The following is a 15,297-nucleotide window of genomic DNA, read 5'->3' on the forward strand; positions in this document are numbered from 1 at the left end:
CTTGGCAGGAATTGGACTCGACCAGTCTACCGTGCAGAAGCTTGTCCTCTTGTGGATATTTTAGCCAATACTAGCTTCAAGGAGAGAGGTGAGGATAGGGTGCTCACTCCAATTCTTCTGGGGGCCCAGCTTTAATACCTAGGGGCAGGAGCAGAAGCACTTACATCCCCCTCTCCTACGAAGAGAAAGTGCAGGACCAGTGAACCTTTCCTTCCTCATTTGCCATCTTGCTCTCCTGCATCTTTTGTGAATACAATTCTCCTCCCACCCCATTCTCTTTATGAGTGTTAATTCCTAAAGTGGACAGTTGCAAAAAAATATGTAATTGGATCATCTACTCCATGCCAATGTTTTTTGAAACAAAGTTGGTACTTTATGCCTCTGTGTATTTTTTGGAGACTTTTCTTCAAAGAGGGCACAGCTCTGAGAGAAAAAGGCATGCTTTAACCAAGAGTATATACTTTGGTGTGATCTGACAAGATGCATTTGTTATTCTGATTCTCAAAATAAAAACCCGACATATTGTCTTTACTGAATTTGCATAGAAACAAAATTACAGTGAACTAAACTATACCTCTGGTAGCAGGAATTTCCTCTGGAGTTCCTAGAAAACTTCAAACTAATTTTTTACTATTTCAAATATTCTATTTCTGAAAGATGTAGAAGATGTTTCATTATGTGAAAATACTGTGACTGTTTCCTATTTTGATAACTTATTTTCCAAATTACTCTACTTGAGGAGTTTATTTAGCTTTTGAATTACAATTATGAAATAATCCCCAGTTCCAAAATCAGTGTGGCTTGAATCAGTGAAGCTTTGCCTTATAGTTAATGCCTGAGGGCAGAAGTGACTTGAGAGCACAAATCTCAGGGTCTGCACAGAGAAAGGAGGTGTTGGTGGGAAATCCCCTCACCCATTAATTTGGCTGACAGTGATGTGGCCCCTCCAGCTGTGTTGCTTTCAGGAGTGGGGTCCATAAAGGGGATGGCCCCAGGCCCCTCACTGTGAACCTCCAGTGTAGACCTCCAGTGTTCTTTAATGATATATAATTGGACCAGACCAGACCATGGGGCTTGAATAGCCTTACTCTGTGGTCTGCAAGTTTGAAAGTGCTCAGTACCTACTGTCTTTCTTTAGGATATTGATGGACAGTCCCAGTGCTCAGATTTTATGCTTATTAGTGATACTTTTCATGAGTTTCCAGGGCTAAAGTGACTTTTTCACACTGTTTAATGATTTTCAGTTTAACTACTTTTTTGAGTGGGATGTTGTAAAGATTAATTAGCCAATGTTCATAAAGCGCTTTCAAGCTGAAAAGTGCTGCACAAGGGTGTACAGACTCATTAGCTTCTTAGTCATTTAAGGCTTTTTAGATCTTTTGGCATTCAGAAACTAGATGGTGAAGGCCAAATTAGTATTTTTTCTTGGAGGAGGGGAATTTCAGAAAGAGCAGAATAGAACAGTATATCTTTTTCTAAAAAAGACATCTTTTGCACTGGAATGGACAAAAGATATAAAAATATTTTTATTTTTCATTATCTCCTATTTCCATAATGCTTCAGCTTCTTCTTATTCCCTTCTTTCAAAATGTATTCGACCACTTCTCCTGCACATTTATTTAGAAATTATATAGATTGTCATATAGTTATCCATAATGGAGCTGAGTGTGGCCCCAGAGTGTTGAATTGTTGTGCCAGTGAATGACACAGTATAGATCATTCCCTTGGTAAGTAAAGACCCCTTCTCAGTTTGCAGTGTGTCATGAAGGTATGTATCGTCTCCATCAATAGTAATCTTCAGTTTTATGTGTGTGTGTGTGTATATATATATATATATATATATATATATATATATATATATATATTTCACATGTTCCTTTAGTCATTCTCTTCTTCCTACTTGCTTGACCTATAAACCACATTATATAATACTTGGCCCCAGAAGGCAACTAAAGGAAGGAAGGAAGGAAGGGAGGAAGGAAGGAAGGAAGGAAGGGAGGAAGGAAGGGAGGAAGGAAGGGAGGGAGGAAGGAAAGAAAAGAGGGAGGGAGGGAGGGAGAGAGGGAGGAAGGAAGGAAGAAGTGGAAAGTTAACCATCTTCTCTCTTCCACCTCCATCATAGTCACTGTCTCCACGGTAGAAAAAAAACCCCAGAAAACTGCAAGGAAGGTGCTCAGTGTGTGTGTAAGTGATGTTGAAAGTGGTCCCATTCTGGCTAAAGGCAGGGAAATTCTGGCAGTATATCTGGCAGCTTTAGGTCAACAGCTTTATACGACTTACCAACATACTTCCTAAGGCATGAGGGGGACTGGCAGGAAGAGCGGGTGACAGAAATAATATCTAGTTCTAGAAGGCAACATGTTGTAAGGAATGATCACCAGTTGTAGAATGTGATGACCTGAGTTCCTTTGTAGGTTTGAGCAAGTTTCCTGGGTTTCCTGATCTCTAAAATGTACATAATGTTCCTCCATGAGGAGGTGATGTGAGATTCAAATGAAGAAATGAAGTGAGAGTGTCTGACACATAGCAGGTCCTCATTAAATATTAGTTTATTTTGAATCAGAGTCAGTGAAGGAATTTATCCTGAAAATATCTGTAAAAATCAATTCATTGATTTTTTTTAACCTCTATTCAATACCTTAATTCTCCCTTCTTTAAAAGTGGGGTCTCAGCTATCACCTCACACCTATCAGAATGGCTGTCATCAAAAAGACCACAAATAACAAATGTTGACAAAGATGTAGAGAAAAGGGAACCTTTGTACACTGTTGGTGGGAACATAAATTGGTGCAGCCACTGTGGAAAACAGTATGGAGGTTTCTCAAAAAGCTAAAAATAGAACTACCATATGACCCAGCAATCCCACTCCTGGATTGATATCTGAAAAAAGCAAAAACACTAATTCGAAAAGATACATGCATCCCAATGTTCATAGCAGCATTATTTACAATAGCCAAGATATGGAAACAACCTAAGTGTCCATCAACAGAGGAATGGATAAAGAAGATGTGGGGTGTGTGTGTGTGTGTGTGTGTGTGTGTGTGTGTATACACACACACACACATACACACAATGGAATACTACCCAGTCATAAAAAAAAGAAATGAAATTTTGCCATTTGCAGCAACATGGATGGACTTGGAGGGCATTATGCTAAGTGAAATAAGTCAGACAGAGACAGACAAATACTGTATGTTATCACTTACATGTGGAATCTAAAAAATAAAACAAACTAGTGAATATACCAAAAAAGAAGCAGACTCACAGATATGGAGAACAAGTTAGTGGTTACCAGTGGGGAGAGAGACAAGATAGGGGCAGGGGATTAAGAGGAACAAACTATTATGTATAAAATAAGCTACAAGGATATATTGTACTACACAGGGAATATGGCCAAAATTTTATAATAACTATGAGTGGAACATAACCTTTAAAAATTGTGTAAAAATTGTGAATCACTATGTTGTACAACATATACATATAATATTCTGCATCAACTATATCTCAGTAAAAAGTGGGATCTCAGCATTCACTTCTACAAAATTCTGAATTACTTTTAGGGACACTGTCAGAGTTGAGTATGCCCAGGTAGCCAAAGCAAGATTTTAATAGGAAAGAAATGATAGGGATTGTGAAGTGCCAATCATCTTTTGTTCACCTCCAGCCCCTCTACAAAAGCACCTCCCACTCCAGGTAATTCTGTTCTGGGTATCCCAGGGGTGTCTCACGCTTGCTCCTGGGTGGATCTGCCTCTGCTGTTTGCATCCCTCACCCACGGTGAGCACTGCACTGCCCTCTTCTGGGCATGGCAGGAACTGCTCGGTTTTGCTGCTGCCTCTTGACATGGCATCATGGTGCGTGTGAGAGAGAGAGAGACAGAGAAAGAGAGAAACTGACTGTTATATAAAACATGCCCACATGCCCGTTTCCCTCTACTTTAGAAAATCCCAAAGCGTTGTCTCTTTTCACAATGTCCTACATTGTGAAGAGTTTATAGAAAGAATTCTTTTGGTTTTTACTTGAGACATTCTCTCTCTCTCTCTCTGGAATCAGAGATTCTGGAGATGAATTTGAGTGAGAGTGCCAGGAATTACTGAGAATCCCTAGACCTAGACCCGCTTTGATAAGAAAATCTTTGTTAGGATCATGCCCATCGCACGTGGCTGTTTCTTCCCATAGGAGGAGTGCTCTCTTAAAGGGTACCCAGCCTTTCCTGGGTAGTTATAGCAACAGAGCAGTGGGTTCAATTTGAACCCTTCTGCATGAGGCTCTTAGGCCCTCTGGCGCCTATGTTCCTACTGGGCCCATCCTAACAGGCATGCTTAAGTCTGTAGCTGACAGAGTTCTAGCGTCAAGCTGAGATCCCTGCTGTGGATACATATGTGCAAAGAAATTGGCTTATATCCTGCCTACCTCCAAGTGTGAGTATGGGCACTGCCTTAAATTCTAAATATATCAGACTTCATTTACTCATTTTTCATTGATCAAGGAAGGAATACAAAGATGATTTAGACACAGTTCCTGTATCACAGCCATCACAGTCTGTTGCTTCACTTTATATCTTCATAGATGTGACTGTCCCTAGTTAAAGCTTGACTGTCCCTAGTTAACTCTGAAAAATATTCCTTCTGAAGTTAAGATACTAGTATCAACAACACCATACTCAGTCTCTGTGGTTGAAAAGATAGTATTGAAATCAGGCATATGAAGGAAATGTGAAATTTAGTTCCATATTTTTATGTTTTAATGTTCATAACACTCTCTTTGCCCCCAGGTTATGCAGATGTATCTTCCATTTTGCGGAATTGCCATATCTAATGCTCAGCTATTTGCTGCCTCAAGGAAAGAATATGAAAGAAGCAGGGTGAGTAGAAAGAAACATTGCTGACAACCCTCAAAGCTCTCTTTCAAGTGTCTGTGAGTCATTATGTCTTTTAAAAACAGCGGATGATCTTTGAATAGTCCAGGAATCCTTTTTATTTGTATAATCCTTCAAGTCTATGGTTGAAGATCCCCTTTAAGCAATAAACCCAAATGGAAGTGGATATAAATTCTCTGTTGTTGTTTGCAGGAAATAGCTTCTTTTAAAAAGGAAATTAATTTCACATCTATACTTCAAGGCAGCAGATATATTCTTGCTTACTTATAGCTTTGAAACAATAACACAATTTAGTGATTTTTTTGCAATTTAGTTCCCTTAAGAAGCAAGGTATGTTACAAATGATTTCACCCCACCTCACAAATTTTGAATTGAAAGTTTACCTGGAAGAGCATCACAAGGTAACTGGACAATAATGCTACAAACACCATCTTATAGATTATAAAGAAACTCACATAGAGGGATTGATCTCATATACCTTCACCAATTATAGGGTTAAATAGTAAAAAACAAAACAAAACAAAAACAAAGACTGGTGCTCAAATAATTGCAAAATGATCAAATACAGATTAAATTATATTAGGCTCACTATACTTTTAAATATAGGGAAGTTACTGTCACAATTTAGAAATATGTTTAACAAGAAGATGTTCAGAAAGGTTAGAAACCCTCAGTTAACTGGTAATCAAATTGATTAAAAGTTTCATTTGCTAAGCATTATGATTTATGAATATTTCACAGGGGACAATTGACAGCTACAGCTATCTTCTTTAGCACAGCATACCACCTGTTTTCTCTGACTTGGATCCTGTTGTCATCTTTAGCCCCATGTCTTACCATTCTCCTCCTTTCATTGGACATCCCAGCAATACAGTCCCCAATTTCCAGAAAACAGTCTGTTTCACTTTCTCATTCCCTTAGTAATATTTCTTCCTCTGCCTTCAATGCCTTATGTCCACCTTCTTCCTCCCACTGCTTTTGCCTTGCATTTCCTTCAGGACCCAGCTCAGTCTTCCATTTAATCTTTCCTTTGCTTGTTGTTTTGCCTTATATATACCACCACTGTTTTATTGTGGGCACTTACCACACTGTATAATATGTATTGATGGCCTTCCTCTCCAACTACATTTTAAATTCCTTAAGGAACACTTCATGAATTATGAATCTTTCCATCCTCATGTATTCATTTACACGCTCAACAAGTATTTATTTTGTGGTACTCTTCAGACACTGTCTGTCCAAAGCCCCTGCCTTCATAGAACTTACTATTTTAGTGGGAACTGTAGATAAGAGACAAACGAGCAAATAAAAATTAATATAGTATCAGGTAGTGGTAAGTGCTATAAAGAAGAATGAAGTGAGGTAATGGAATACAGACTGGTTGCTGAAGGATAGTTTCAGAGGATGTTTATTTCAGAAGGTGATCAAGAAGTGTCTATAGAGAGATGATATTTGAGCAGAGACCTGAATTAAATGAAGGAGTAAAGCCACACAAAGATCTGGGAAGAACATTCCAGGCAGTGGAAATATCAAGTGCAAAGGCCTTGGGGTAGGAGAAACCTTGGTCCATGTGTCTAGAGAGCAGAGAGGAGAGACCTCAAATAGCCAAAACAATCCTGAGAAAGAAGAACAAAGCTGGAGACATCACACTTCTTGATTTAAAACTATACTTCAATGCTATAGTAATCAAAATAGTATGGTACTGGCACTAAAAACAGACACATAGACCAATGGAATAGAATCAAGAGCCCAGAAATAAACTCATGCATATATAGTTAACATCTCTTTGACAAGGGAGCCAAGAATACTCAATGGGGAAAAGGTAGTTTTTTTTCAATAAATGGTGTTGAGAAACCTGGATATTCACATGCAAAAGAATGAAATTAGACCTGTATCTTACATCACTCACAAAAATTTCCTTGAAAAATATTAAACACTTAAATGTGAGACCTAAAACTGTAAAACTCCTAGAAGAAAATGTAGGGGAAAAGCTCCAATGATTTTTTTGGATCTGATATGAAAGCTCAAACAGCAAAAGCAAAAATAAAGTGGGACTACATCAAACTAAAAAGTTTCTTCACAGCAAAAGAAACAACACAATGAAGAAGCAACCTACGGAATGGGAGAAGGTATTTGCAAATCATACATATCAGTAAGGGGTTAATATCCAAAATTTATCAGGAACTCATACAACTCAATAGCAAAAAAAAAAAAAAAAAAAAAAAAGTAATCCAATTAAAAAATAGGCAGAGGATTTGAATAGGCATTTTTCCAAAGAAGACATACAAATGGCCAATAGACACATGAAAAGATGCTCAACATCATTAGGGAAATGCAAATTAAAACTACAATGAGATATCACCTCATACTTGTTAGAATGGCTATTATCAAAAAGATAAGAGATAACAAGTGTTGGTGAGGATGTGGAGAAAAGGGAACCCTCTGTGCACTATTGATCGGAATATAAATTGGTATAACCATTACAGAAAACAATATGGAGGTTCCTCAAAAAATTAAAAATAAAATTACCATATGATCCAGCAACTCCACTCCTGAGTATATATCCAAAGGAAATGAAATCACTAGCTCAAAAATATCTGCACTCCCATGTTCATTGCAACATTATTTACAATAGCCAAGACATGGAAACAACCTAAGTGTCCACTAATAGATGAGTGGATAAAGAAAATTGTTATACACACATACACACACACAATGGAATGTTATTTAGCCATAATACAGAAGAAAATCCTACCACTTGTGACACCATGGATGAAACTTGAGGGCACTGTGCTAAGTGAAATAAGTCAGACAGAGAAAGACAAATACTATATTATCTCATGTATATGTTGGATCTATGGAAAGCAGAACTCAAAGAAGCAGAGTGTAGTATGGTAGTTGCCAGGCATTGGGGTGTGAGGGAAAAGAAATGTTGGTCAAAGTATACAAACTTCCAGTTGTAAGATGAATAAATTCTGGAGATCTAGTGTTCAGCATAGTGACTATAGTTAATGATACTGTATTATGTACTTGAACATTGCTGAGAGAATAACTCTTAATGTTCGTACCACACAAAAAATGTAATTATGTAAGGTGATGGGTGTGTTAGCTAACCTTAGTGTAGTAATCATTTTGCAATATATAGGTGGATCAAATCATCACATTGTACGCCATAAACTCACACAAAGTTTTATGTCAATTATATCTCAATAAAACTGGGGGGGAGGAGAAATAATGTGGTTGGTCAGTGAGAAGTGAGAGATTATACAAAAAAATTAGCAGTAAAATATATAAGGCTTACTGATATTGGAAATGAGTGAAAACGACTTTAGGCTTGTACAGGTGGCAAGTAAACAGTTGGATACAGGAATCTAGAGTTTTGGGGAGATGTGAAGACTCGAGATTAATATTTGGGAACCATCAGCATATAGATGGTATTTAAAACTAGGCTACAGGTGGGGGAAATATATGGGTAAGAAAGGGAAGAGGTCTAAGGATGAGCCCAGGAGCAAAAAAGGTGATAAGAAGAAGGAGGTGGGGAAATGCAAGTGACATCAAGAAGCAAGGAGTATTCAGCTGTGTGCAAGGCTTCCAATGTCTGTTGAATTGCATGTCATCCTAGATTTTCTTCTTTTTTTCTCTTATTTTGGAGCTAGTCTGCATTGTTTTGTGAAATTTTTATCACTTGTTAGTAAAGCAGAAATTTTTAATTAGAAACAATAAAATTACTATAATGTAATTTGTCAGTGCAAAACTCAAGGCACAATTAGTTTTTCCTCTGAGATAAAAGTTCTTGTATATGGGTCCCAGAGACCCCATCCATGCAGTCCCAACAAATTGAAAAGTTAAATAATTGTTCAGTTAATATGATCCATCTGAAGAAATAGTCTGGATGATTAAGGAAATAATGTCCTCTCCCTTAATAACAGGGGATTTTGTTGGTAATTATGCAGACAGTTGCCTCATTTTTGTTTTGTTTTGTTTTTGTTTTACGGTACGCGGGCCTCTCACTGTTGTGGCCTCTCCCGTTGCGGAGCACAGGCTCTGGACGTGCAGGCTCAGCGGCCGTGGCCCACGGGGCCCAGCCGCTCCGTGGCACGTGGGATCCTCCCGGACCGGGGCACAAACCCATGCCCTCTGCGTCGGCAGGCGGACTCTCAACCACTGCGCCACCAGGGAAGCCCGCCTCATTTTTAATGTTATATTTGCACATGAAATTATCGCACATTGACCTCTTACAGTGATTTGCTGTCCAAATGCCAAATGGACAGGATACATTTAAAACTTTTTTCACCTCCTGGTGTTTCTCTTTGCTTTGGGTTCATAGAGCAATGCATGGCCCTTAGCCATAGTCACAAGCTCTCTTTAGAGAAAGCGCTACCCAAGATATTGGGTCCTATTTTAGATGCTCAGTGAACTAGACTCATTTCATGGATCTCTTAACTCATTCAAATGCTTTTCCACCTGAATAGACTCAGAGAAGGAATATTCACATGTTTCAAATGGTTTCAGGACAAATCAAATTCATTACCAAAGTTGAAAATTAGTCAACACCATCTACCAGAATAGATGTGAATTTGAAAACTCATGAAATCCTTTTGTGACAGGTCAGACTGGAGAGTGCACATCTTATTAAATTCTATTGAATAAAGCAGGCTCTGGTCAATTCACTGGCTGTGTAATTTTCTGATTGCACTCTTATAGAGGCATAATATCTGCCACCTGTAAATGGCCCACTATTCCTCCACCTCCAGAAATATCCATGTAATTAAAAATTCTAAATAAATATTATCTCAATGCATAAATTGTAAGCTAACTTAGCTGGATAGAATGGCAAGTTATTACAATTTCATTTTTAAATGAGTATACAGTTTTCAAGTTAGAATTTAAGTTTTTTCTTTAATTTTTGTGCTTTTCATTCTATTGTTTTAATAGAAGTTTTAATGGTGGTTTCTTTTTGAGAAGTATAATGGTATTTAAATGTTCTCCTGGACAGATTGGGATGAAGCAATACTTCTTGTGTAGAGGGATTAATGGAGTTTTTATATATTTTTTTTGAAGGCTCTGAAACTTAAGTAGCATCCGCCACTGTGATTCTTAAAGAGTTCTGTGTGAGATGGGTATTAGTGAAAATAAGTCTTGAGTTTGACCATGAAGCTATTTCTTCCGGTTGGTGAGGAAGAGATGCTTTGTAATTTTCTGAAATAAATGTGCATTAGAGAGAATCAGGTATCTGTTATTCATAAAATGTTGGTTTTATACCTAGTCACATTGCAGAAAAACTACTGTAGGAGGGGAAAAGCCTATCAATAATGATTATATGAGATCATGTAGTCATTAACTATATGGAATATAGTCATACAGATATATGAGGAACTTATGTGGGATTTTATGGACTGGCAGTATTCTCAAGTTACATTTTACAATTCAAGACTGTGTTATAGGGACTTCCCTTGTGGCGCAGTGGTTAAGAATTTGCCTGCCAATGCAGGGGACACGGGTTCGAGCCCTGGTCTGGGAAGATCCCACAAGCCGTGGAGCAGCTAAGCCCGTGTGCCACAGCTACTGAGCCTGCGCTCTAGAGCCCTCGAGCCACAACTACTGAGCCTGCGTGCCACAACTGCTGAAGCCTGTGTGCCTAGAGCCCGTGCTCTGCAACGAAGAGTAGCCCCTGCTCGCTGCAACTAGAGAAAGCCTGCATGCAGCAACGAAGACCCAACATAGCCAAAAATAAATAAATAAATTTACATATAAAAAAAGACTATGTTATAAAATGAAATGATGGAAGTTTGTCAGAACAACCATAAACACTATAAAAATTAGCCACACAAAAATGTTTATATTTTTATAGCAAAGACTAAATGGAATTTTGAGAGAAAAATTTTAATTCAGTCCCTTAGCCACCTAAATACATCCACTTTATCTTTCCTAGGCTTTGCTAGAGGTGGTTAATGACCTCTTTGAAGAACAGACTGACCTGGAGAAAATTGTCAAGAAAATAATGCATCGGGCCCAAACACTGTTGAAATGTGAACGCTGTTCTGTTTTACTCCTAGAGGACATCGAATCACCAGTAAGTCGTCTTTTATCTGTCATCTGCGTTAATGAAGTAAAGTTTAGTTTTGTTTAGTTGTAATTAAGTTTGTGAAATCGTGACTTGAACCACTCTTTTGTGACTCTTCTAACCATGAGGTGAGGTGACTTTTTATAAAAGTAAAATTTTTTATTTCCTTTACATGTATTTTCGGTCTTGATCTGCTGTCACCTGAGAAACATAGACTCTTCCACTGATGGGGGACCTTCGACGTCTAGCCTAGCCCTATGTATACAGATGAGGCAGCTAAGGGTTGGAAGGGTTTGCCCAAACTCACACAGCTGAATAGAAGAGAAGCTTGGGTGCCAGCTTCCCATCGTACCCACCCAGCAAGGGAAGGCCCTCAGTGGGCACTGGTGGGCATGGATTGCAATCCACACAGTGCTCCACAGCCCTCTTCTGGGGGTGGGGTGAGGAGAAGCAAACGAACCCTGGGGAAGCAGTGCCCTTTGTGCTTGAGCTGAGTGGAGCAACCCTGAGCTGGGCTGTGCTCTCCAGCAAAGGTCTGTCCTGCTGCTTCTCAGGTGCAGTTTCCAGGTTCTTCCACTGCTGCTTCAGACCTGTGGACGCTTACACAGTGTACTCCAGTCAGGAGGCGGAGGCTCCTTTCCTCCTTATGCAGGGGCTGCTCTTACTCCAAGGGCGAGCAGCTAGGTCTCAGCCTCAGGCCTGCCACACCTTGGCTCTCAGGTTCTGTTAGACGTTCTGGCTCTTTGTGGGAAATCTGCTGGTTAAATACATAACAATATTGAAAATAATGATCATCTTCAGTCTAACTTCTTTTTTTTTTTTTTTACATCTTTATTGGAGTATAATTGCTTTACAATGGTGTGTTAGTTTCTGCTTTATAACAAAGTGAATCACTTATACATATACATATGTTCCCATATCTCTTCGCTTTTGCGTCTCCCTCCCTCCCACCCTCCCTATCCCACCCCTCCAGGCGGTCACAAAGCACCAAGCTGATCTCCCTGTGCTATGCGGCTGCTTCTGTCTAACCCTCAACAGCAGTTTAATATCTTTGCCATGAACTCTCGCCAAAGACCAGGAATTGTCTAGCAATTAAGTGCTGTTTTAATACCTCAGAGAATGATATTTTACCATACTTTACTTAAAAAATGTTATTGTCTTTAGGTTTGCTTTCCTCAAAGAATGAGAACCTTAGGATAAATTTTGGAGATTTAATCATAAGTATTGTAAAACTTACAACATTAAGTTTAAAAAATTTTTTTTATTGAAATAAAGTTGATTTACAATGTTGTGTTAGTTTCAGGTGTACAGCAAAGTGATTCATATATATACATATATATATATGTAACTGTAAACATATATATATTCCTTTTTAGATTTTTTTCCGTTATAGGTTATTATAAGATATTGAGTATAGTTCCCTGTGCTATACAGTAGGTCCTTTTTGGTTATCTATTCAACATTAAATTTAAAAAAAAATCTATATATGTTTAAAATGTTTAGGAGTGTTTCCCTATATCTTAGCAGAGTTTGGCGTTATTTCTACTCAGCAGGTGTGGTTTAAGCAAACAATAGCCTTGCAATTATCCTGCGATTGTGTAAAACTCAGTAGAACCTTGGGAGAACACACACACACACACACACACCCCAATAGCCCATATTTGTGAAGCGCTTCCAGATGCTTTGTGAAGCATCTGGGTTTATTCAGTACTCACTGCATCCTTACGGGATAGGTATTATTATTATCCTCACTTACAGGTGAGGACTTAAGGCTCCAAGAGTCGAGTGACTTATTAGTCTTCCCCACCACCTGACTCTGAAACCCCCACAAGGAGTGGGAAGAGGTGGGGTGCTCGGTGGTTCTTGGCAGGCTGTGGGCTCTCCCTGAGCAAAGGCAGGAAGGGGCAGTGCTTGGGGCTTTTCAGCTTCCAAGGTTCCTGAGCCACTCCCAGGTCCCTGTGAGGGCAAGTGGCTGGGGGACCATGTGGAATCTAAGCAAGGACAAGCTCACTGTTTGCTAGTTCAGTTAAAACAGACATGGAACTAATTTAAACCAGCTTAGGGTGGTCACTTTTGTAAATCTTCTAACATGGACTAGTTTTTACCCTGCAGTCTTGCTTTCTGGCAAGTCCGATGAAAAAATACAGAAGACAGACAATGATATGGAAAGTGCGGGCAGAGCTGGAGAGAATAACAGCGACAGTAATAGCTTCAGGGTATAAAGTAGGGAGGGGGTCAAAAATCACTCCCTAGACTAGATGACTAGATGGTACATGCATAAAGGTGTTGGTGTAGTACTGAAGGTTAAGAAGACGTTTTCACTGTCACAGCTGAACATTCTAAGACTGTAATATTGGGGTCAGGGCAGACTATCTGGGCCTAGCCTATCATTTCTTCTTTGCCCAACCCCTCCCCCTCACAGTAAGGAGGAACTCCTTTACTCCAGAGGGGCAAGGTCTGCAGGTAAAAGTGAACTATGTGCAAAAAGAGGAGACTAATCTGTTTGGTTCCATTTGAGAAGCTGTGAAGATTTTTTGCCGAGGTTACTGCTTGGGGAGGTGGGGTGGGAATGGGGTATAAATGTGGCATCACCATGCAGAAAACCCGTCAATGCCCTGCTTTCCTTTAACACGCTTCTCACCAAAGGTTTGTTGAAACTTCAGACTCAAAGGGATAGCTGTTCTGTGCACTACCCTGATTGTCAGGTAAAAATGATACGAAGGCGATCAGATACAGTCACTCCATGTGTAAGAGGAGAAGCCAACTCAGGACACCAGATGCCAAAATCTGGTGCTGGCACAGCAAACAGAAAATCATGCCGAGTCAGAGTTCTCTGGCTGGGACTTCGTCCTCCTCACCTCAGAATGCTGAATGGATGGAATGATATTAAAAACCTTTGTCATCTAGATTTAATCAGGGGGTTGAATGATTATTATAGAGGGACCCAAGCAACACCTGTAAATGCTACATGATCTTATTTTACTGATTAAGAGCACACTTAGATTCCTATCCCAATATTAGAAAACAAAGATGGAACTTGACAACATGATTTTTAATTTTGAAAAGTTCATATGGAAAAATAACATATAAAAGTAGCCAGAAAAAATGTTTTAAAGGCAACAAAGATGTAAAATGGATGAGGTTTTGCCTGTGAAGCTGTTAAAATATATTATAACACTAGAGATTTGTTCCTTATAAGAAACAACTGAACAGAATAGAGTCCAAAGACCCCTATACATGTGAAAAGCTAGTAAAGACTGTTCTCTTTCCTGTAGAGTTTAGAAAATTATTTCTGAGAAACAAAAGTGTGTTGGAGGACTAGAGAGTTTCAGACTTGAAATGACAGTGTTTTGGGTTTGTTTTTTTACTGCAAGCATTTCAACAATAAAGATGCTTTTGTAATTATAAAGGAATACGTATAAGTTCTCAACGTCACTGAGCAAATCCAGAATTCAGTCATGCCTTGCCCTTGTTACTTATGACCTTTCTTTCTTTATTATCATCAGCAAACCTATCACTCTCCATCCCTCTCTCCAACCCTCCAGTTAGCCTGGTACGTTGTTTCAGGCAAGGGATTGCACTGAATACAGAGACAAAGAACTCCATTCGGGGTTTGTGAGTGCCAAAATGGGCTTTAAAAAGTTATGACAGAGTTGTTATTCTCAAAAACCAAGACTTTTTCATTGGCAAGAACAAGGCTTTCTTAGAGACTTGAAGGAACCAGAGCTTAACGTTGTACCCAAAACAGTAGATTGGAAAGAGAATAGATGAAGCCCTAGACTCTCCCATTCATGAGTTGCCCGGACTAAAGTGGGAGAGTTGGAGAGAAGAGGAAATACGGTTTTCCAGCTCTCCTAGCCCTGCCCAGCCTCAAGGCCACTCATAGTGGAGCTAGGGGGGTGGTGGGGATTGAAAGTCCCCCCAGACCCCGCGACAGGGAAGAAGACTGGAGGCGGCAATATGGGAGGAGCCATGGGACAGCCAGAGCCCCACGAAAGCATGAGGGGCAAATACAGTTTTTCCCATTTCCTGATAAAAGGTAACAGAGGGAGGGCTGAGACCTGAAGAAAGAAGCCTAACTGTCAAGACGAGGGAGGCACAGAGGATCTGACCTGGGCCTGGGGAGCTATAGGTGTAGATATTTAAGCACATCCACTGTTAGGAATGACTAGGCTGAAGATCAGTGAGGCTCTCTTGCCTCTTAGAGGCCAGCCTGGCTGAGAGGGTGACTATAGATCAGATGCTTTGCTCCAAAGAAGCCAAAAAGTTGCATGTCATCCTGGTGAAAATTTCAGTATTAAATGAATTGAATTCTGAAACGATTGAGAAAATCTGAAGTGGCTGAATTAACTGG

The 15,297-nt window shown here is 39.4% G+C and overlaps 1 protein-coding gene across 1 annotated transcript in view; it reads left to right on the forward strand.

Annotated features, from left to right (window-relative positions):
• Positions 1-15,297, forward strand: part of PDE11A (phosphodiesterase 11A) — a gene marked incomplete at its 3' end in the record, with an annotated part of 412,203 nt that overhangs the window by 151,370 nt on the left and 245,536 nt on the right. The window contains exons 3-4 of the mRNA XM_082658917.1: positions 4,775-4,864; positions 10,812-10,952. Of these exons, the coding sequence (XP_082515043.1) occupies positions 4,775-4,864; positions 10,812-10,952 (231 nt within the window). The remainder of the gene's footprint in view (positions 1-4,774; positions 4,865-10,811; positions 10,953-15,297) is intronic.

The sequence above is a fragment of the Grampus griseus genome, assembly GCF_964374135.1.
Source record: "Grampus griseus genome assembly, chromosome: 7".
Taxonomy (NCBI): domain Eukaryota; kingdom Metazoa; phylum Chordata; class Mammalia; order Artiodactyla; family Delphinidae; genus Grampus; species Grampus griseus.